Source organism: Malus domestica, chromosome 10 (genome assembly GCF_042453785.1).
Source record: "Malus domestica chromosome 10, GDT2T_hap1".
NCBI classification, from domain to species: domain Eukaryota; kingdom Viridiplantae; phylum Streptophyta; class Magnoliopsida; order Rosales; family Rosaceae; genus Malus; species Malus domestica.
Window position 1 is genome coordinate 37381029 of NC_091670.1, and position 24557 is coordinate 37405585.

The 24557-nt window shown below is 36.5% G+C and overlaps 1 protein-coding gene across 1 annotated transcript; it reads left to right on the plus strand.

Annotated features, from left to right (window-relative positions):
• Window positions 1–12701: 12701 nt before the first annotated feature.
• LOC103446183 (glucan endo-1,3-beta-glucosidase 14-like) lies at window positions 12702–15386 on the plus strand. Its single transcript, XM_008385252.4, has 3 exons — window positions 12702–13318; window positions 13422–14503; window positions 14943–15386. The coding sequence occupies exons 1-3, from the start codon at window positions 13252–13254 to the stop codon at window positions 15030–15032; spliced, it is 1239 nt and encodes a 412-aa protein (XP_008383474.3). The 5' UTR covers window positions 12702–13251; the 3' UTR covers window positions 15033–15386.
• Window positions 15387–24557: the final 9171 nt, after the last annotated feature.

The following is a 24557-nucleotide window of genomic DNA, read 5'->3' on the forward strand; positions in this document are numbered from 1 at the left end:
AAATGTTGAACGAGATAAAGGGTGCGTTTGGTACATGGGACGGGACGGGACGGAACGGGACGAGGCGTTCCGTCCCGCGTTTGGTGCGCCAAAAATGGGTGGAACGGACTGTTCCACGGGACAGATTTTGGGTGTTTTTGCGTTCCACCTCCCCCCTGGAACGGGTTTGTTCCACGTCTGTGGAACACAATGTTTTACCATTTTAAGACAAATATACCCCATGTCTTTTTCAAAAATTACACATTCGTTCCGTCCCGTCCCGTCTCGTCCTGTCTGCGTACCAAACGCACCCAAAATGATCAAATTTGTTCAATTCAACTGTTAGATTTGTTATATAGAGGAAATTATAGCAGTGCTCCCTCAATTTTAATCAAATTTGAGTAAAAATCATGATCATTGGTTCCTTAGGGTGCGTTTGGTACGTGGGACGGGACGGGACGGAACGGGACGAGGCGTTCCGTCCCGCGTTTGGTGTGCCAAAAATGGGTGGAACAGGCTGTTCCACGGGACAGATTTTTGGTGTTTTTGCGTTCCACCTCCCCCCTGGAACGGGTTTGTTCCACGTCTGTGGAACACAATGTTTTACCATTTTAAGACAAATATACCCCATGTCTTTTTCAAAAATTACACCTTCGTTCCGTCCCGTCCCGTCCCGTCCCGTTCCGTTCCGTTCCATCCCGTCCCGTCTGCGTACCAAACGCACCCTTAACTTCTTAAAACGTGCAGCTATAGTAATTTTCTTCAATTCAATTAGAATTTCTGTCAAAATGAGTCACATTTCATGCATATGAGTTGAATCCAGGAGCAAATATGAAAAACCAAATGAGAAAAATTGTGGCAGTGGTCCCTCTACTTTAACCCAACTGGAGAAATGGTCTCTCAACTTTAACTCAATTGGAGCAATAGTCCATTAACTTTAACTCAATTGTAGCAATGGTCCTTCCACATAACTCATTTTGACGGAATTCTAACGGAGTTAACGAAAATGATCATAGCTACACGATTTTGATGGGTTAAAGGACCAATGATCATAAATTTTTAGCTTATGAACCATTACTCTAATTGGGTTATAGTAAAGTAATCATTGCTACAATTTTCTTAAAGTAAGATGATCCAATTTAATTTGAGTTTTCATGAACCAGTCTTGGCCATTGGGCCACAGATTGCAGCCCCAAAGAATTCCGGCATTAAGCAAAGATAAGGGCAAGGCCCGTAGGGTAGCCCTATAGCAAGGTACTGTTCACTTCAAATAGTAATTACTCTTGTGCAACTTCATTCATTAGGCCAGGATAATGACGGTACTATTCACAAATATATATATATATATATATATATATATATTAAAGTTTTTAGAGAATAGTTAAGTTATTGGATAATTCGCAGATATGTTAAATTTTTGATGCGGGATGAATAAAGGATGATTGGGTATTTATAGGAAAAAATGTAGGCTTAAATGTTATAATGGTCCTTGTGTTTTAGTTATTGAATCAATTTAGTCTCTGTGTTTTCAATTTCGCTAATATTAAGGACATTTCCATCTAATATTTCTAAAAAAATTCATAAATGATTATAAACTTAGTTATAAAATTATTTATTTGATTTAAAATATATAATAAAATTTAAAAATAAAAGAAAAAAATATTCTCCTCCCAACTCTCCGACTTCCTTCCTAACGTTACTTCCCTCTCTTTTCTATGTCATAACCTTAAGTTTTTTTTCTCTCATATGTGTTATTTCTTATTGATTTGCATTTTTTTTTGTAAAGAGAAAAAAATAATTGTATCTCTTATAATTTTTCTTATAAATTTTTTAACAAAGATTGAATGAAATGTCCTTAATTGGCTAACATATTTAAACACAAGGACTAAATTGGCCAAATTGAAAACATGGGGACTAAATTGACCATATGACTATAACACAAGGACCATTTTGACATTTAAGCCAAAAATGTATAATCTTTTTTGTATTTTCATAAAGTATAACTTTAATTTTTTTTCCGTATTTTTTCTTTTGTTTTAATTTTGAACTTCGGAAATTATTACACCGGTGAAGATCGGACCACAAGCATTTACCCACGTATCCAAACGTTTGGGAAGTTGCTTTTTGTGCTGATGCAGTCCACGCGACAATAGATGTTGTTGGCACTCTCATCCCTTGCGCGTGTAATACACATGCCAGACACGAAAAGAAAAAAACAAAAAAAACAAACAAACAAACGTGACTAACGTTGATGGAATGCCGAGCCTTAAATTAACGGGCATTTGGACTGGCATAGCTTGACCCACCCCTTGCCCTCCTTTTTCGGCCCGCTGTTGGGCAATTGCTTTGCCCTTGCCCAAAGGTGGAAACGCTCCAAGGATCGAGCCAATTAAGACGGAGGGCAGCCCACTTTTTTTTTTTTTTTTGAAATCGGGCAGCCCACTTTAGTTCACTTGTAAACCCTAATGAGCTACCACCAAAGGCCGAAAAGTGCTCGATAAGTTTTAGCATGAATGACAAAGAAATTTTTTTTTCTTTTTCTTTGTTTATCTTTGATTGGGAAAAATGAGCTAGCCATATACTATGGTTCGAGTTCATTTTTTTACGAGAATCGAACCTAAACCTCTCACTTACAAGTGAAGTGAAGAGAAACATTATCAGACCATAATACTAAGTGACAGCTTAAAAACAATTAGGAGAAAAGTTGAGCTCTTATGCATTTTCGTAATTTCCATATTTGAAAATTTTCAAAACAACCAGTTTAGTTTATTTGGTATTTGGTATTTGGTATGTTGTCATATTTACTAATTGATGATATTCGAATTCATTTTGATACAGATTATTAGAAGTTTTGATTGAAGTTGAAAGGATTTTTGTTAGGAGTTTATTAGACGCAAAGTAAATTGTTAGGAGTTTATCAGTGGATTGATATTTAACACCATCAATCTCCTGAGGATTGCATTGATCAGGGACAAGCTTCTTATGTCCACCCGGTTTCCCCCGTTGATCGGGAAGTTTCCGTGGAGGAGGATGAGTGACCTTATGAGTGAAATTCTTGTTCTACTTTTTCTGCTTTCATTCTTATAGTGTAATGTTGCATTCTGATCGAAATGATCTACTTTCTAGTTTACTATGTGGAAAATCGACAAAAAATATAAATCTTTTAGTCGTTCAAATAACGTTGCAAAAATTTATGTTCAACAAAATGACATGATTAAGTTAGATTTAATAAGCAACTGTTATTTTGCTAGTTTAAAATATATGATTGGTAGTCTATTGGAAGTAGACTGTTGTGATTTTTACGTTAAAATAGCCAAACAAACTGGGATAGCTAGCTTGTCGGAGATGCTGTAATGCATGAATTTAGCACTTACTTTCACTTAATCTCAGTTTACTACTCTTAAGTGTCGTGGTTTTCAACATTTGATATATGAAGTTTTTTTCGTCTCAGAGTCATACATAAAGTGTTAATTTTAGGACAGTCTCGTACATCCGTTAGTTTGGCTGTTAAGTCTTCCATAAACTGCTGACGTGGCGTCTATGTATACAATGACTGGATGCCACATGGACATTAAAAAATTAAAAAAAATTAAAAAATAACCCTAAAAACTAAACAGGTCTCCCTGCAGGGAGAGGATCCTCTCCAGATCCTCTTCTTCTTTCTTCTATGCAGATTTTCATCACCCTCATCCATTTTTTCCATGAAATCTCCAAACTCTACGAATCTACCCCCTCCTTATGCTTCTTCAATTTTTGGGAGCTTAATCTCTTTAACTCCTCCACGTATGAAGATTTCAGTTCTTTTTCTTTCATTTTTATCCTCCGTGTGTGTGTGTGTGTGTATAGGTTGTGTTGGGAATCAGATGACTGGAAATAATGTGTCAACAGTAAAAAATGGATGAGAGTGATGAAAATCTACAGAAAAGAAAGAAGAAGGAGGATCCGGACGATCCGGTGGGTTTGGGTTCGGAGAGGATCCTCTCCCCTCCCCGCGGCCATTAAACCTTAAAATCTGAAATTCATCTTCTTCGTTTTTTTTTTTTTTTTTAAAAATTAAAATTCAATCTAATTTCATACCTAAATGATTTGATTTTTGAATTGGAAGTGACATGGGATGGATTTGATTTTGGATTGGGAGGGTCTAATGTTCTTACCTAAAGGGATTGGCGCCGTCCAACGCCGTTGCTCGCACGCCACACCCTCCCTCCTACTACGCCACACCTACCGTGCCAGCCACATATTCCCACGTGGACCCCTTAATTATTTTTTTGAATTTTGAATTTCCACGTGGACCCCTTAATGACACGTGGTGTCCAGTTATTGTTCACATGGATATCACGTCATCAGTTAACGAGAGACTTAACAGCCAGACTAATGGATGTATGAGACTATCCTAAAATTAACACTTTAGGTGTGACTCTGAGACGGAAAAAACTTCATATACCAAATGTTGAAAATCACGTAACTTGAGGGTAGTAAACTGATATTTACCCTAAAATATATCACCGAATAAAAAGAGCGAGAAATCAACTTTGGCCGTGAATAAAAGGTTAATGGACTTTGTTGTATCATGTTATACAATTGCGTAACATTACTAATTACTTATGTGTTATAATATAGTGGATCACGATTTTATAATTTATACATAGAAATTGTGTAAAACTATATAAAACACAAGTTATGCATTGGTGGATTTTGCATGTTAAGAATTTCCCACTCTATGGAAAGCCATATAACACCAAACAAAAAGAATCAATAGGATGATGAGGATGAGGCTTTTTCTTCTTTAACTAAGTCTCATTGCAGCGCCGACTTGCATGATGACCGGTGACCACCAAAATATGCGACCATGCTAGATGCGTACCACCTGCCTAGCTAAGCTAAAAAAGCAAAAGCTAATATATACACTTGAGAGGTTTTGTTACCCTTATCAAGAAATTCACAACACTATATAACTATAACCCAATAACCATTCTTGCTTTTCAACCTTTTGTGACCAATTCATTTAGCTTATCTTATCATGATAACGTGCTTTGCAAAATTACTGTTGTTTTTCAACATATTTGCATCGCTTTAACAAAAGAAGGAAAAATATATATAATTTGCATGCATGGCTAGGGCCAGGTGACCCCTATATGCAAGTGGTTTAGAAACGAAAAGATAAACTTAATACGTTATACGTCTACAAGCAAGTACTAGGATTCCAAGTCTTTAAATCTAGACTTTGCACTTACCGGATTTCACTACCAGCTAGAGTTCTTAGTCATATACCAAACAAAAATGTTTTGCACTACCAGAAATTGGGGCTTGTCCTACAAGATTTTACCCTGAAGAATTTTCAGTTGGTAAGGCTGGTCAACATTTCGTCGGCCATAGATTTCCTCTCTCGTTGGGCAGAGGCCCACAATGACGTGTAAAATTAACAAATTAAAATGCACGTATGGATATTATATACTATCAAATTGTTACATTTTCCAAACCATGCATCCACCCAGGTCTCGAGAATGATATATAGAGGATTGATCGATCCTTTAAAAGAAGCATGTCTTGAGTAAACATACACATGTGCAGCAGTGAGTATTCGTTCGTTCATGCATCACATTTGCACCGCTCTAACTTTTAAGCACCTTTATTTTTTCTTCTTCCATTATGTTTCCCTCTTTAACAAAAGCATTACGTATACAAATCCTTTTGGATCCATGGCGAAAGAAAGGGAAAAAGATAGCATTGATCAACTAATAATTAATTAACTATGGACATGAACATAATTGTCTACGACCATGCATGTATCTTATTTTAATTGACTGAATATTCAAGTTATTTATTTATTTATTTTATCAAATTGGAGCCTCTTATAACATGTTAAAATTACAACACAGGTACAAGTGTCAACTGAGTACAACTTTTCTAGTAACTAAATTCTTGATTTGGAGAGAATAAGTACATGCAAACTTAATTAATCCCCTACGTGGGAATCACGATGAACAAAGAAACACACAAGAACCATCGGTATAGATTGGACACAATAGATCAGAGGTGGCAGCAGATCCAAAGCCTAGGAACACAAAAACCATCGCTAAGAAGTGAGGCCACACAAACCGCTAGACGGCATAAACATACAAAAAAACATAACTAAGTTGAGAAGAAAATCACTGTAGGCTTATCTCCACACAAAAAAGCAGGCCGCGTTGGTCCCAAGCTAGATTCGCAACAGTTATAGCCCTTGGAGAGTGGATTGGACTCGAATCTGAAGCAAGGAAAGCAGCTCAACCACTAATGTCGGGGGGCACACGACCACTATGGAAACTAACCGATAAAAGGCGATTTCAACCCACCACAACCACAAGCCCGAATCAATCGATGAATCTATTACGAAATGAGAACATAGAGATAGTTTTGAGAACGACACTCTATTAAAGCTTGGAAGCTGTTGCTCACAAAATAGTGAATAGAGAGATGGGAAGAGGGAGGCGCTAGGAAGGGGTGGTAGAGAAAAGGAGTAGAAGGAGAAAGAAGGGGGCTGTCGCCGACCTCAAGCCGTCGCAGGAAGCCGGCGGCTAGAAGAACTTGGGTCAGGGTTTGGTATTTGGGTCACAAGGGAGAGAAAAGGCAAGAGCTTTCTTTTTTTCTGACGAACGAAAAAAATGAAGGTATCATTAAATTATAGAATGTTTCATGGTGCGAATAAAAAAAAAACTAAGTTAGATTTAATGATGTTTGCAATAAACGAATAGCTATTGAATAAGTTTTCAATTTTCTTTCTTTCTTTAGATTTTATGGTCTGGCCTAAGCGGTATTTTTCTGCTAACTGGTTCCAAAATGCATGATGCCTTTCAATTTACAGTTCAAGGCAAGTCCAGTTTGGATGTTAGACTACAACTTTCTTTTATTTGTTGGGGAATTAGAACTTTAGATTTTTTACATAAATTGGAATAAAAAAATCACTAAACTGACAGTTAATTGCTTATTTTAACAACTTGGGGCTAACCATTTTTAGACATCTAAAGTCGCACCAAAAATCTTAACAAGAGTCCAAAGAAGAATATCAATAAAAGTTCGGATCAGGATCATCTCCTGAGCAAAGGGTGAGGAACCTTCTGACTAAGTTCATCGGATCGTTGAAATTTTATCCAACGATTATAAACAGGAAGTCCTTCTAAAAATTATAATAATCGTAATCGTTGGATAAAATTTCAACGACTCGATAAGCTTGGTCAAGAAGATCCTCACCCTTTACTCAAGAGAGGATCATGATCCTAAAAGTTCACTCGAATGTAGCAATAGGGACAAGTGCCTACTTTGTAGGGGAGCAATATAAGTCATTGCACAGGGTCTCCAACTGATCAGGTCCCCAATGTTTTTGCACCTCAGAAATATATTATATAATATATAATTTCTTCAATGACAAACAATTAAAACATAGCCTAATAGGAAAAAGAATAATAGATTTTTTCTCTCTCATCAGTCCATAATTCATAATATTGCTCTTAAGTACTTCCCAAATAAATGAGATCATTCAATTACTTGGACTGAATTGCTAATAATTCGATTCTGGTGAGGCATTTGACATGTATCATAAATATGAATTGAATTGGCATATATAGTAAATTTAGTTGTTTTATGTTTTTCCTGCCGTTGAATGTGACTTAAGTGTTTCTTAATTGATCATGCGTTTTAGTTTTAAAGTTTTTGGTAATTTTAATAATTGATTTGTTTATTGGCCGGTGAATTTCACACATAATTTTTAGCTTCTTAGACATCTTTTTCTATTTTAGCCATCGAATTAAATAAATCAAACAAAACTAACAGACAAGACTAAACATAAGTGTCTGAGAGGCTAAAAATGACATGTTATCATTGCCCTTATACAATGTCTAAAATATAAATTAGCATTTATTTTTAAAAAATATTAGTATTTTCTTAAAGGATTATATTAAGAAGGACCCTATTTAAAATTTCAAAGACGATCACGGGGACAACGTTCGTGATTTTTGAAAAAAAATTTATCAGATTAATAATGCACAAACGTCGGTGGACAAATCAGATAAGTAGTAGAAAGAAGTAAGCAAGAAGATAAAATGGTGCATGCTTTAATTCTTACTAGCTGTTTTCAAAGGTTTGATGACGATTAGAAGCGGTAGCCTTTTAATCAAATTAAAGGGCCCTTCACCTTTGAAACGTAAGCCCTTTCTTTTTACCACTTTTAGCAGTCAGAGACCACATGCTTGGCTGCGGATTCCCAGCCACACTTTGTTTACAAAATGCTAAAGGAGAAACTTCACCGATCAACTTGTCTCTCTTGCAGATCAGATTATACAAAAGTTCATAAAGTATATATACACACTATTGCACTTCATTATCTAGCTTAGGTATCTATCTCTTCAAAGCTGCTTGTCAACTCCAACTTGGATACTCCCAATTCCATCACCACTGTAGCTTGTTCGTTAGGTCGGTTATTAGTGTAAATACAGCAAATTTAATGTCTCGATCATTTATTCATTTACTTTTTTGTTCAATAGATGATTACTTAATAGCCAACTAGCAGAGAATGTGTGAACAATTTCTTTTAAGGAGAAATTAGGTTCATATTTTTCTTTGTGCTACTTTATGGATTAAAATCCTATTCATTTTTAATTTTTGATTAAGGTCCTTGGGTATTAATAACATCATTAATTATTTGAATAATAATTTTTTTTAAATATATTTCTTTAGTGTTAAAAATGTTACAATTAATATATTTATATTTATGGCTAAATTTTTAATCATATATTTTTATTTTTAGTTTGTACCAATTTTTTTTTCATTTTTAATTTGTACCCATATATTAGTTTCTTTTTGTGCCCATATTTTTTAAAGTTTTACTTGTGTTTGCACTCATGTGTATACCGTCACGCGACATTGTATATTTAATCAATGATAGAAAAATTACAAATGGTATATTTATGTTTTATGCCTAAACTTTGTATCATATATTTATATTTTTAGTTTGTACCCACTTTTAATTTGCAAATTCTTTTTTAAATTTGTAGTATTCTATTTTTAGTTTTGTTTTTGTACCCATGTATTAATTTCTTTTAGCGCCTATATTTTTTAAAATTCATTTGTACTCATAATTTTTTAATCTTTTATCTGTACCCTAATTTATTTATAATGTACTCATTCTTCTTTATTAATGTACTACTTTGTTATATGTGAAATGTACCAATTTTTTTTTGTAAAATGTACCAATTTTTTTAACACTATGGATACATTCTTTTGCCATTTATTATTCTTATTTTTACAAAGTTTTTATCCATTTATTCAATACAAATGTTTGAATTTTTTTATTGTAACCGTTTCTAATAGTATTATAATGAGGGATTTTAAATTTATAGGATTATAAATCTCATAAAATATCAAACAATTAATGTCAAAACTATAAAAATATAAATATTAATTGTAATATAATGAGTTGTACAAAATCAAGAGACTTTGATCAAATTTTGAATATCATTAAGGTTTTAGTCAAAGAATGTTAAGGATTAGGGACCGCATCCAAAGTATCCCTTCTTTTAATAAGTGCATTTTTTTTAATATTACATAATTACTGTTTTGTCCTCCTCATGTCAACATTGTATATTCAAAAGTGAGGGCAAAATTGGAAAAAAGTGGGAAAAAAATTTGACAAGGGCTCTTCTCTTAATAGAATAGATAGATTACGCAAACATAGTATGAGTAATGGTTCTTCTTGTACAGTGACAAAATCAAAATTTTGTGTGAGAGGGCCAGTCCACCTGCAATTGATGAATGGCTCCGCCCCTGGTCATGTAGTATTTACAAAGAAATTGCTCACTTGTAGGATTTACAAAGAAATAAATAGTACCGAAAAATAACAATTGCTCACCCCTAAAGTTGTACCACATTCTAACATTTAAAGTCCCTAAATAATAAACAAATCTAAACCTTGAAACATATACAACATCAGAATATTGTAATTTTGGTTTCTCGGCTCGGTTGATAGGTTGATTTGGTGGTAATTTTGAGTTGGCTTTTTAGCCAAAATAGTCCCTGAGTTTTTTATAACACATAACTTTGGTCCCTGAGATTTAAAATCAATAGAAGTGGTCATTGAGATTGTCGATCATCCATTATTTTAGTCATTCCATTAAAAAAATTCGTTAAATGGTCCTTGAGATTTTTAACGGAAGAACCAACATGATGAATTGTGAACAATCTCAGGGACCAAAGTCATATGTTATGCAAATCTCAAGGACAAAATGATGTGTTATGCAAATCTCAAAGACCAAAGTTATGTGTTATACCCTCAACTTTACGGAGTTTGTTAACGGAATGACCAAAATAATGGATGGTGGACAATCTCAGGGACCACTTCTATTGATTTTACATCTCAGGGACCAAAGTTATGTGTTATGCAAATCTCATGGACCATTTTGACTAAAAACCTATTTTAAACACAAGAAAAATGTGAAAGAAATGTATAAGCAAAGGATTGTATCAATATTAAGCATGTGAAGGACATAGTGTTTGTTATCTCTTGCTATATCAAATTCCTTACCAACCAATACATTAATCTCTGCCGTTGGCAAGGCTCTGATTCTTTCCTACCGTGTAATTTTCTTAATTAACTTTGATCAAATTAAGTTTCGTGATTGCTTTCCTAACAAGAACCCTAATCATAATTTAATCATTAACTTAAAAAAAAATTGAACAAATTACACATAAATATATGATCGATGGTTCTTTCTCCTTTCTTATCTTCATGGCTAATTAAACTTAATTAGCTCCTATTTCTGCACGTGTAGATTTGACGGTCTAAATTGGTGTATTGGATATTGGAGTGAGTCGATCAGATGACAAGAACTTTACATGAATTTTATGCAAAGGCCACCTGGTAAAGTAAGCAAGAAAAGAGAACGAAGAAAAACATAACTACGTAGGACGACACTCATTCGGTCTCCATCATCCCCACGTATTATGATTCAACCCTTATCCACTTAACTAATTTTTGGCTGACCTTTTTTAAGAGAGGTCTATGTTTAGCCTGATTGACACATCCCGGCCCGGGCCCCTACCACATCCCGGGTTCGACTCCACCGTAGCACGATATTGTCCGCTTTGGGCCCCGACCACACCCTCACGGTTTTGTTTCTAGAAACTCACATGAGAACTTCTCAGTGGGTCACCCATCATGGAATTGCTCTCGCTCGAACTCACTTAACTTCGGAGTTCCGATGGAACCCGAAGTCAGTGAGCTCCCAAAAAACCTCGTGCTAGGTAGAGATGAGAATATACATATAAGGCTTGCATGATCCACTCTCCTGGGCGATGTGAGATGTTACACTAATCACGTAAATTTTACTTTTGAAAAAAAAAAACAGCAAAATTTGGTTATGTGAAATTACATTTCTGCCTCATATTTCTTATTCATGTTCTGTTTTAATTAGAGAGTTAAACTGATAATTTTATAGGATTTTAGTTGACACTGAGTGTTTTATTAGTTAGTAGAGATAAGAGCAAATAATATTACACCTTGCTTGTCTTCTTCTCGAAAGTAATTAATTTTAGGGTTCCCTTGTATATCCTACTCGACCAACAATTCCACCCAATGCATGCATGGTTAATGTGTTTTCCGTTTAGGGCCAGATTTGACTTTTACCTTTTCGTTACAATTTATTAGGAGGATTACCTGCGGAGCTGTGTGATGTTGTTTGGGTCGATAGGCCACCATCTTCTATGGTTTTTGTTTTAAACAATGATGGTCTTCCATGTCCTCATTAGCTGTAGGCGGTAGTGTAAGGGGTGACGCTTTTGCTTAGTTGAAGTGTCTCTGTCTGTAACTCCTTACACTACCTTGCCACTTTATCTTGTTTGTTGTTTGCCTCTTCGTAGGCTTTCTTGTTTCTTCTCTGGCCTCTGTGCCCTGGAATGCACTTTCCTTGTTCTTCAAAAAAAAAAAAAAAAGGGGGACACACGAGGTTCGAAAGACAATAAATTGTTCCAAGTAAAACACAATTGTTCGTGAATATTTTAAAAAAGTAAAACGTACGTTTCTCTTTCTCTTTCTTCTCTCTTTTTACCTCTAATATGTTTGAGAAGAAGAAGAGAAGAAAAATGGTACGTAATTATGATCCATAAGCCAACAGATCTAGTGTTTGCCAAAGTGTAGAAGGTGGACTCACTTGGGTCGTTTTGATTCACTAGCTTTAACTATGAGCCAGTAATTAGCTAGTATCTGCAAGTGTACGTGGAAAAAAAGAAGAAGATAATTTTGACTCTAAGCAAAATAGCTAGCTTTGACTAAACTTTTCGGCGTTTGGTTAATTCATAAGCATATCAGATGATCTTGTCCCTACATTTTCTTCTATGGGCAAGACGTCAATAAGTAGCAAAATATGTCGACATGTTATCGATGCAAATACCGACATTATCTGGACGCTAATACAAATTTGTATTGATAATTTATGCGTACTTTTATTGGATAAAATTATTCAAAATGTGCATCAAAAGGGGTACAAGTCATGAATCTCAACAGTGTTGCAAACAAAAAAAGAATCCAAAAAGGAGGTTTAATCTACGACATGAAAAAGGAATTTTCGTTTAGGTGCGTCGAATTTGCGTTAATAGACTTTAAGAAAGTTTTCCGATCTTTGTTACTTTTAGGTTTTACTTTTCTAGTTTGGTGGTGGCTATATAAACCTCAGTTTAGCTTTGATATTATTCTCATTGTGGTAGATTCCAATTCTTGAGGCTCTTCTCTCTTGGAACAAATTTGAGTTGTTGTTCTCATATTCTCACTGTTCGATCGGATCACCAAGTTGGTGATCTAATTGCATATATATATATATATATATATATATATATATATATATTTAAGTTTAACAGACTTAGTGCGATTTTCCCTTTGCCTTTATTGCAAGTTAGTGTCCGGGGTATTGTGGTCATAAGGAAATATATATAGGGCACTTGGCGGGGGTTGGAAAAGAAACAAGTCTGCCAGACCAAAAGAAACCCATCGAGTCAGAAAATAAAAGAATCATCCCACAAGTCATTTAAAAACCAGTCGAGAGGGTAAAGGGCCAAACCAAAGACAACATTGCCAAGGCAAGCTATAACCAGAAAACCCCAAAATTTCAGCCAAGAAAAGAAAGGAATTCTCTCCTTCTCCCTACACAAAAAATAACAGCTCTATATCTCCTATATCTCTCTCTCCTCTCTCCTCCCTTCCCAATTCTTCATTCTCTCTCTCTCTCACACACATATTTCTCTCTCGAGATGGCAGCATTTTTCAGCAGAATTTCCATTTTCAAGATTTTTCTTGTATTTACTCTATGTTTCTCAGGTACCCTTTTTATTTTTCTTCATATTTTTCTTGTTTTTGTGTGTTTATTTTTTCAAGTTGTTCATGTTTGATCACAAATTCTAATGATTTTTTTTCCTCACAGATATTGGTTTTCTACAAGGAGCTACATCACTTGGCATCAACTATGGCCAACTTGGCGACAATTTACTTCCGCCAGAGAAAGTCCTGGACCTCTTGAGCTCCCTCAAGATCACGAAAGCGCGAATCTACGACACGAATCCTCAAGTCCTCACGGCATTTGCCAATTCTGGTGTCGAGCTAATGGTGACGATCGAAAATGCAATGTTAGGCCAGTTGAAGAACCCTCAAACAGCCTTCCAATGGGTTAGCTCCCACATCAAGCCTTATTTCCCAGCCACCAAAATCACCAGCATTGCCGTAGGCAACGAGGTCTTCACAGATGATGACACAACAGTACTCTTATCCAATCTTGTCCCGGCCATGGTCAGCATCCAGACGGCACTAACTCAGCTAGGCCTTGATTCCTACATTAAAATCTCCACCCCTTGTTCTCTGGCGGTCCTCGAAGAATCCTACCCGCCTTCGGCCGGGAGTTTCAAACCCGAGGTGGCTCAGGTCATGACACAACTGTTACAGTTCTTGCAAAGCACAAAGGCACCTTTTTGGATCAATGCCTATCCATATTTTGCGTACAAAGGTGATCCAAACAGAGTCTCTTTGGACTATGTACTATTTAACGCCAACCAAGGGATGGTCGACCCTTTCACCAAGCTACACTATGACAACATGTTGTATGCACAAGTAGATGCAGCCATTTATGCCATGGCTAGGTTAGGGTTCAATGGTATTGAGGTCAAGGTTTCGGAAACCGGCTGGCCATCCAGAGGGGACACGAATGAAATCGGTGCAACGCTACAGAATGCTGCCACTTACAACAGGAATCTGTTGAGAAGGCAGCTCCAGAATGAAGGCACTCCTCTGAGGCCTAAAATGAGGCTGGAGGTCTATGTGTTTGCTTTGTTCAATGAGGATATGAAGCCCGGACCAACGTCAGAAAGGAACTACGGGCTATTTCAGCCGGATGGGACTATGGTTTACAATGTTGGATTGTCTGCCATATCAACTAGTAGAACACCAACTTCATCATCGTCATCATCAACAACATCAGCTTCCATTTCTGATGTCTTTTCCTCTGCTACAAAGGTAAAAAAACCACAGGCTCCTTCTCACTTTCCAAAGAATGATTATTTTTTTCCTTAACATATGATTCATCATGGTAGAGAAATGTGTAAAATATATAGGCCAAAAGGCAAAGGTGTAATAGAAATTTGTGTATACATAATACATATATCAATGCAATAAGAGTAATTTCTACATATAAGCACATTAAACATATATTGTGCATGTGATCTCTTTATTAAAGTACAGATACACATCCATAATGTATACATATTTTGAGCATGTATCGGTAACATGTGTGTACAATTTTTTTTTTTTTTTGTGCCAGTCAGTTTGTCCTTTAGATGTCCACCGGACTAGTAAATTAAAGTGCTAAATTTGGTGATATGTGACCTGCTTCTTTTGTTTTATTCCTTTATATAATTTGTCTTCCTAATAATTAATGGAATTTATTTTGAAACAGGCAGCAACCATGGAATATCGTCAAAGCTGGGTGTGCTGGATTACCGTTTGCATGGTGACCTTCCATGTTTTTATGGGAAGACCACTTTAAGCAAATGGGGGAGCTTATGTAAATATCACATTTTGGGGTGAGAAAAAAAAAGGGATTAAACTCAAAAGCTCCTATTCTTCAAAAACAAGACTACTTCATCAGGCCATGACCTTTATCAACATTGAGTTGTCATGCAGCAGCTTAGTTAATTAGTATTCTGTTAGAGAAGACACAAAGCCGTTATTTCACTTTAGTAACTGTGACAAAGTCCTCAAGCTCATCATATTGTAAAAACCATTATTCCTCAATTTAATTTCAATGTCATTACTATTTTTACAAAAATATGTATGTACGTTATTCTGTGGTTGCTAGAGAAAAAAAATAGAATATATACAATGGCTTGTCGTTCAAGTAGTTTGGAGCATTTAGGGGTTTTGAACCCTAAAAACTAATACATTTACTCATGCACTTGAAGTCAGAAACCCTAAAACTTAAAACATTTGCTCATGTACCCGAGGTCCTCCGTTCGGGTCTATTCCTCTCTCAGTATTCCTTGTATTCAAAAAAGAAAGAGAAAAAGAATAATAACGAGAGCAATATGTCTCCTGATAGATTGCAAGGAAAAGCTCCTTCCTTTGGAACGTGGAATCCATAACTGTTGCTGCATATATCTATAAATATTCCTCAATTTGCTTTAATTTTCTCTATGACTATAATCTCTTTTTCTCCACCTCAAAAATCAAATGTGACACATAAAGTTCACGTAGAAAAATGGGATAATGAAATCTTAAAGTGTAAAAAAGGGAAAGGCCTCGTTTGGTTCTTTTTATTATCCTGAAGAAGCAGAGAATGGACGGCCAAAGCTATAGCTTTATTCCGCCATGGCCTATTAAAACCGTCAGCATTGGTCATTTCCTTGCCGATTCCTTTTCGCAAAGGAGCTTTTATTTAGCTTTTGCTTGTCTGTTATAAGAGCTGAGAGGGGGAGACAATGTAACCTCAGCCTTAGTTCAACCTGATGAGGATAGTTTCCTCTTGACATCAGCCAACATGCTGCACATGCACTCCAACAAATTCTCACACCTCCACTAAGATTTCCAGATTTTAATTTTTTAAATTAAATCATAAAGAAAAAGGCAATTTTGTTAAGTTTTTTCGTTTTTTGTTTTTTTACCCTTTTAACTGGAAATTAATTAATTCATTATCGAATAGTCTAGACTTCGGCAGAAAATTGTTGTGTCGCTCGGCGTTTTGTTGGCCTTTTTGGCTTAAGACAAATTAAACCAGCCTATATTTTATAAACAAATAAGTATATCCTTGTTTTTGTGACTAGACAGAAGAATTTGTAAGTGTTATATGTACTTTCAATCTACAACGAGTCAGTGAATATATATATATAGACACACACACGTCAAAGGTATATAGTACTACTATAAGTTCAATATATATATAAGGGTAAAAGACTGTTTACTACCCTAATGTTTCGTGATTTTCAACATTTAGTACATCAAGTTTTTTTCGTCTCAGAGTCATACCTAAAGTGTAAATGTTGGGACAGTCTCATACATCCGTTAGTCAAACTGTTAAGTTTTTCGTTAACTGTAACGTGGCGCACTGACTGGGCGCCACGTGTCATCCATGTTTTTTTTTTTTTCTTTCTTTTCTTTTCTTCCTCCTTCTTCTTCTTCTTCTTCCTCCGACTGCAACTTTCTTTCTTTTTTTTTCTTCTTCCTTCTCCTTCTTCCTTCCTTCCTCCTTCTTTTCCCTTTCTTCCCCTTCTTCCTTCTTCTTCCTTCTCATTCTCCTTCTTCTTCCTCCGAAATCTGGGGAAGTTTGTTTTTTTTTTTCTTTCTTCTTCCTTCTTCTTCCTTCTCCTTCTTCTTCTTCTTCTTCTTCCTCCGAAATCTGGGGAAGTTTGGTTTTTTTTTTTCTTTCTTTCTTCTTCTTCCTCCGACTGCAATTTTTTCTTCCTCCTTCTCCTTCTTCCTTCCCCTTCTTCCTCCTTCTTCTTCTTCTTCTTCCTCAAAAAAAAAAAAAAAAAAACACTTTCATCTTCCCCCAAATTCGGAGGAAGAAGAAGAAGAACGAAGAAGGGGAAGGAAGAAGGAGAAGAAGGAGAAGAAGGAGGAAGAAAAAAAAAAAAAAAAACTGAATCTGGGCAGATTCGGAGGAAGAAGAAGAAGAAGAAGGAAGGAGGAAAGAGAAAGAAGAAGAAGAAGAAGAGAAAAAAAAAAAAAAAAAAAAAGCTTCCCCAGATTCGGGAAGAAGAAGGAGAATGAGAAGGAAGAAGAAGGAAGAAGGGGAAGAAAGGGAAGGAAGTAGGAAGGAAGGAAAAAGGAGAAGGAAGAAGGAGAAGAAAAAAGAAAGAAAAGGAAAGTTACAGTCGGAGGAAGAAGAAGAAGAAGAAGAAGAAGAAGAAGGAAGAAGAAAAGAAAAGAAAAGAAAAAAAAAACGTGGATGACACGTAGCGCCCAGTCAGTGCGCCACGTCACAGTTAACGAAAAACTTAACAGTTTGACTAACGGATGTATGAGACTGTCCCAAAATTTACACTTTAGGTATGACTCTGAGACGAAAAAAACATGATGTACTAAATGTTGAAAATCACGAAACATGAGGGTAGTAAACAGTCTTTTACCCTATATATAATTTATCAATATGTATATAGTACTACTATACGTTCAAATATATATGCACAGTACTAAGATATATGTTAAATATATCTATATATATATATATATATGTATTTAATTTACCTATATGTAAATTTACGATTAGCAAATAATATATATTTTGTAGGTAAATTAATAATGAATCAAATTACACTCTTTTATTTTGTAGGTAACTTATTTTCATATATTATTACATATATTTGACACATTTTATTATTATAAGATATATGTACAAATAATAGGCAAATTTACTTTGAATCAAATAACATTGCTTTATTTTGTAAGTAAATTAATTTTGAATCAAATTGCATTCTTTTGTTATGTACGTAATTTATTTTGTATGTATCAATATCATATATATATGACACACCTTGACTCGGAATGTTCACTAGGACTCCGAATCGAGTTGTGCTGGACGACACCTCGAAGGTGACGAAGCCATAAAGTGATGATATGGAAAAATGTGAATAAATTTAAACTTAAGAGTGCATAAGAACCAGAGTGCGCTGGTGAGAGGGGATGAACCCACTTCTCACGTGACGTTAAAGTATAAATAAGTATCATAGGGTGGGTTGAGGATCATACCATCGAAAGAAATCTCCAATACTAAGATTTGCCACGAATCCTCATCGATAAGAAAACTTAGCTAATAAACTTGGAGGGTGAAAACAAAACAAGGGTGAGTGGCCCTGTAAATAAAATTTTAATAAAAACCTTCTAAACTATATTACCCCTCGCTACAACACCTGTATAGTTTTCAGAAAATCATACCACGTATCCATGTGAAATCAAAAGTATATCAACAGTAATTCCATAAATATACCACGACACAACATCTTATCAGCAATATAAATAAGCATGTACTCAATAATCTATATTAGCACGTAAGTTGGAGTCACCTAATGTGACCTGTACGACTGCACTCATAACTCATCAATCAATGCTAGCACATAAGTCGGAGTCACCTATAATGACATGTACAACTTATCCATATCTCATCAATCAATGCTAGCACATAAGTCGGAGTCACCTATAGTGACATGTACGACTTACCTATATCTCCTCAATCAATGCTAGCACGTAAGTCGGAGTCACCTATAGTGACCTGTACAACTTACCCATATCTCATCAATCAATGCTAGCACGTAAGTTGGAGTCACCTATATTGACCTGTACGACTTACCCATATCTCATCAATCATTTCCTGCACATGATTAGGAACCACCTAAAGTGGTTTGTACGACAGGCTAGGTGTAAATAAATACGCTCAAGTGCTACGATCACGTGAAGGCTGTGCGAAGTATCGCAAGTCACCTATGAGTCGGAACCACCTAATGTGATATGTACAACAGGCTAGCACCTACTTTGGATCCAAAGTGAGCTTGTGGTGTGGGAGGTGAACAATCACGTGAAGGTTAGGCCCTGTCCTCGGGTGGAACACCAACACCGAGGTGCATGATAATGAGCAATAAATGCATATAAACATAACCATACACATTGCAATCACTATCATCAATATGTACTCACCTGAAGCTTACCTGGAGTTCGCGGCATTATTTGGCATAACCATTTTAACGTCCCAACATTCTCAATCGGAACTATACCCAGTGATAGGCCAGAACAAAATCAAGGTTAATCTTTACGATGTTAACCCTCATAACTTCTTTCTTTAAAGAAATCAAGTACCATGTTAAATTCGGATTGTTTTATGACTGCATCTAACTATCTTGTTAGACTACCTACGTACCCTCAAACTGGATCAAGCCATTCGTAGTTCAACTTAGTACTTCAAAGAATTCACTGTAATTATGTGTAGATAATACGCATAACATAGAATTTTAGAATATATAAATATATATGACAGGGCATAAAATGCATAAATCAATTTAAAAGCATTTGTGGAATTATCAATCATATATATATACGATAAAAGGAAAAGACCCATTCTCCTGAGGTCTGCATTACGACTCCCTAGCACGAACATCGAGATGTCACGAACGATCCTCACCTAGAACAATTATCAAATCACATCTCATAGTTTTTATCGATAGAACACGTAACTTACATAAAACATATCCTTAAGGATGTTCTAGAATGATTTGTAACTCATTGACCAAAAGTCATCCGTCGATCAAAGGTAGGGTCCATAACCCTACATAACTTGATCTGGAGGATCCGCACCTCGGATTTCATATACGTAACTTCCACATATTCACATTATACTTCTAAAACATTATACTAAAGTTTCATTACAATCCAACGGTTGGATCTCCGCCAATTGCCAATTCAAGTGGCGGTCAACGTTTTATTTTACGAAATTACAAATCCAATTCGGAAAGATCCGTATGTCAGATTCCCAATCTGTAAGTTTCTAATATCCTTAAATATTACATACTATAATGTATTAAAGTTTGATGATGATCCAACGGTTGGACCGTTCATTCACACAATGTTCAAGTAGTGGTCTTAATCAAAACTATGTTCAAACGATGAGATTTCATCAATCGGACTTCACCTATGGAATTGGGGTGTCAAACTTAGCTTATAATGGTCAGGGGGTGACTCGGCTCACGCGCCGCCACACACGGCGGTCGGATGCTCCGACTTGCCGGAAAATCCAACTATTTTTAAAAATTCTCAAACTTCATAAAAATGAAGATCTTGAAAAGAGGAACAACTTTCATACCTGCCACAAAGTCCAAAAGTGGACGGAAGGTGGTCAATTTTGCCCACAAAGCCGATGGGTGCCTAAAGCTTTTCGACGTCGATTCGTCGTCTATAGTGGTCCAACGGGGTCAAGGTTGGTTGGGATTTTCTCCTGGGATGATGGGCTACAAAGCCCAAGTGGTGGCATTGGCCATCGCTTTGCCGATTCGCCGGAATATTGAAAAGAGTGGCCGGAGCACCGTTGATTTTCGTCGACTTTCGTGGCCTCAAACCGCCACATACCGTGGTTAATCAAGGTGGTTCTTGGGTGGGTTTTGTAGAGAGGAATGAGAGCTTCAAGATGGCGGTGGTGGCGTTAAAAACTCCACCGGAGTTTGCCGAAATCAACCTTGGAAAAAGAGAGGTCGAAATGGGTTGTGTGGTGTGCACGGGCTGATGAAATGGGGATGGATGCTTCTCTCTCCTCTTCCCATTGGTCCTTTTTTCTTTCTCCCCTTGTTTGATTGGTCCTTAAAAGGAATAATATGATTGGTTACTCATTTCCTTGCTGAAAGCTAATTGAGCTTGTTTCCCACAAGATGGGAATTCAAGTTAATTAAAACTAAACTTTGAATAACCAATTTCAAAGGTCCGTAACTATACCGTTATAATCAGGACTCGCAAATGGTTTTTGCCTATGTGTTCGTACCAACGAGTACTACGAGTTGAATTTATAACATTAATGTTTTTTTTTTTTTGTAAAATCATTAATTCTTCCTTACAATTTGCACGCCATTAATTATGTACATCAAACATCCAAATAGGGTTTATCAAAAAATCAAATCAAATCAAATTGGGGTATTTTAGGCATTCAAATTTTTTTTAATGTGTGAAGTCAAGCATAATTAATGAATTTGCTGATGTGAAATCTAGTCAATAGGTTTTACTCAAGTAAAAAACTTATGTCGGGTTTTATGTAGAGAAAATTAAGTTTTAAGGCCTAAAGTTATATTATATATATGGTTTTGTTTAATGATAGAAAGATAATATATGTTTCCCAGATATAACTCTAGATGATCACACGATTAAAGATATAATAACATGAGAATACCAGGATTTGCACATGATGACAAGCAAAAGTTACGGTCACGTGATGAGTGAAATGTTTATGTCATATATATGTGTCATTGTCCATTTTCTTTGACATGCTTAGGTTTCTGTCCGATGTGTTTGACAGCAGACATGCTTATCTGTTAAACACTTAGTTTAGTGTCATTTCATGCCATTTTCTTAATTGTGTTCTTCTTCTTAATACCCTTAACCTTTTAGGTTTGGAAGGCACATAATAAATCCAATAACCAGAGCTATATATATAAGGGAGGATGAAGCTTATTGATTGAAAATGCAGGGTCATTGATTCTGATCCCACTTCCATATATTTAAACACATACATATATGGACGGATATGTGACACCATAAAAAAAATACAAGTTTTGACACAACTCTTAAACCACTAAATCTATATAAATACTTTGAGTGGTTGAGATGCAATCTGACTACTCATTATTATTATTATTATTCTGGTTATTGTTGTTCATTAGAACTCTCTCTTTCCCATTTAACTCTTTCTTCTCCCTTCCTTTTCCTCGCTGTTCATCCTTCCCAGCCATCTTGTTTTCTATGGCATCCCTTGGAATGTGCTGAAAACATACAGAATCTCACCCATATAAGAAGTTGCACAACCTAGTTAGGTAGCGCGAATTCTCTCCCACTTAAAATCATGAGTAGTGCTATTCATACACCTCATTTTACTTTTCATATACACTTGTTAATATTTATCCATTAATCTTCGTCTATTTATTCGATTGAACAACTGAAAATTAAGAAGAATGTGTGAATATAGCACCACCCAAAATTATCTATAATCTAAAGGTACTTGTTAAACTCGATCTAAAATCTTTGTTCTTGGACTATAATTAATTGAAAAAAAGAATGAAATTGTCACGCATCCCATGAATAGCAAACTTATTTGATTGCAGAACACTAACTTAACTAATGTCTAAAATAGCCAATATACTTGTACTTAATTAGCCCTGATTCACAGCGTGGGATATGATTGAAGCCTACTAAAATACAAATTCCATTAAAATGATGCAAAGGCCAGTTTTTTAAGTTCATTAAGCAATATCTATATATTAAGCTTGATGTTTTGCCGATGAAGATAAGTTGATGCCCTTATAGTTTGTTTGTACCATACTTGACCAATCCTGAAACTACCAAGCACCGGTCAACGTTATATCGTCAAGGACCCAGAAGAGTTTCCCTCCAACTAGGAGGCCCGCGACACGTGTCGACATTAGAAGCCAATCATAGCGCGACACATGTCAACATCAGAAGACAATCACAACATGACACATGTCAATGTTAGAACAAAGCTAGAAACTGTCTTCTATAAAAGGAGATCATTCTCCCACAATATTTCCTAATGTTATTTGTACTAAATCATTCACTAGTACTCACTAAAGGAGAGCTTGAACCTATGTACTTGTGTAAACCCTTTACAATTAATGAGAACTCCTCTACTCCGTGGACGTAGCCAATCTAGGTGAACCACATACATCTTGTGTTTGTTTCCCTGTCTCTATCCATTTACATACTTATCCACACTAGTGACCGGAGCAATCTAGCGAATGTCACAAACTTGACACTTTCTATTGTACCAAAGTCCTCACCGATTTTGTGCATCAATATTTGGCGCCGTCTGTGGGAACGACACTTATTCCCACTCTCTTCAGCTTTGTCAAGCTGGTTTCCACCATTTGTACACTCTCTTTTGACCAGGCATCTATTTCCAACATGGGGAGCGAAGGAAGCCACAACACACAAAATGACACCCCTATTGCACCTAGTGCGAAGCAACGAAAGAAGGAAGGAAAAATGGTTGCTCTCTAAGCTAAAGTCGATGAGTTAGAAGATCAGAACAACAAGATAACAATGAAGAATGAAGTCCTCCAGGAGCAGAATGAAAAGCTCTTTGAGATTTTCCACGAAACTAGGCGTAATCAAACACGCAAGCTCGTTACCCCTATGGACATCAACCATCATCTGGGTGCCCCCCAACATGGAGGGTCACATTCATTCGACATGGGTATCCCTGATGAGGAGCGAGCTAATCATCAAAACATTGATCAACATGAGACTTCTCTCAACCCAGCTGCTTCGACTCGAAGTAGGATAAGTGGAGGAAGACACTTCCTTGCAGAAGGGTTGGAAGGATCAAAAACCGTTTATCGTGACTGCCGAGACTTCCTAAAGCAACGTCGAGAGAATCCCCTCCACATATGCTTGAAGATCAATGACCCAAGGGTTTTTGAAAGACTCGGTCCCCTCCCAAGACCTAGGCCAGCTGCCAATCTAGGGAAGGAACGACAGGTTCCAGAGGAACATGAAGGTACAGAGGACTCAGAGGTATTCCGACAGACTCGCCCTAGAAGTCAGTACGACGAGTCCAAGGAAAAACCACACGTTCTTGCTCAAACTTTCCTACTTCCAAAAGGCGATGGAGACTTACGAAAGAAAATTTTAATGGTACATGACTCCACTTAGGACCCCCTTGTCCTACAGCTCGTTGAGGAAGTAAACAAGTTGAAGGCCGAACTTCAGGCCGAGATACTTGACTAGAACCAACCCATGTCTAACCCTCTCATAAGGAGGATCCTTGACACCCCCTTCAAGCGAAGACAAAACAAAAGTTTGGTTTACAACTCTATACTGGAATTGAGGACCCAATTGAACACATTAACCTCTTTGAGTCCACCATGGCATATCAGATGCACACCGATGAAGAGCGATGTCTTTTCTTCCCTTCCACCCTCTCTAGCGGAGCTCTAAACTAATGACTTGTACACTATTAGCCAAAAACCGGACAAGTCACTACGAGAGTATGCCGGTCACTTCAACCATGAGTATTCTCGTTGCGTTGAGGTAGATGACAAGCCCTCAAGACCTTCACGGCAGGCCTACGTGATTGTTTCTTCAAGTACATGATCAATGCCAATACTTGGAGGACTTACTTTGAGGTGATGGCACATGTTTACAACCACGCATCCGCTGAAGCAAGGACATACCAAGGGAACCCCCATATGGTTAACCCCTATTAACCAGTGGGAAGTGGAAGTCAAGTTCTACCAAGTGAGGAAATCTTGACCATTCAGACGCTCATTGCATCATCTCCTGCCTTATTTAGCTACTCGCTAAGTCACCAAAC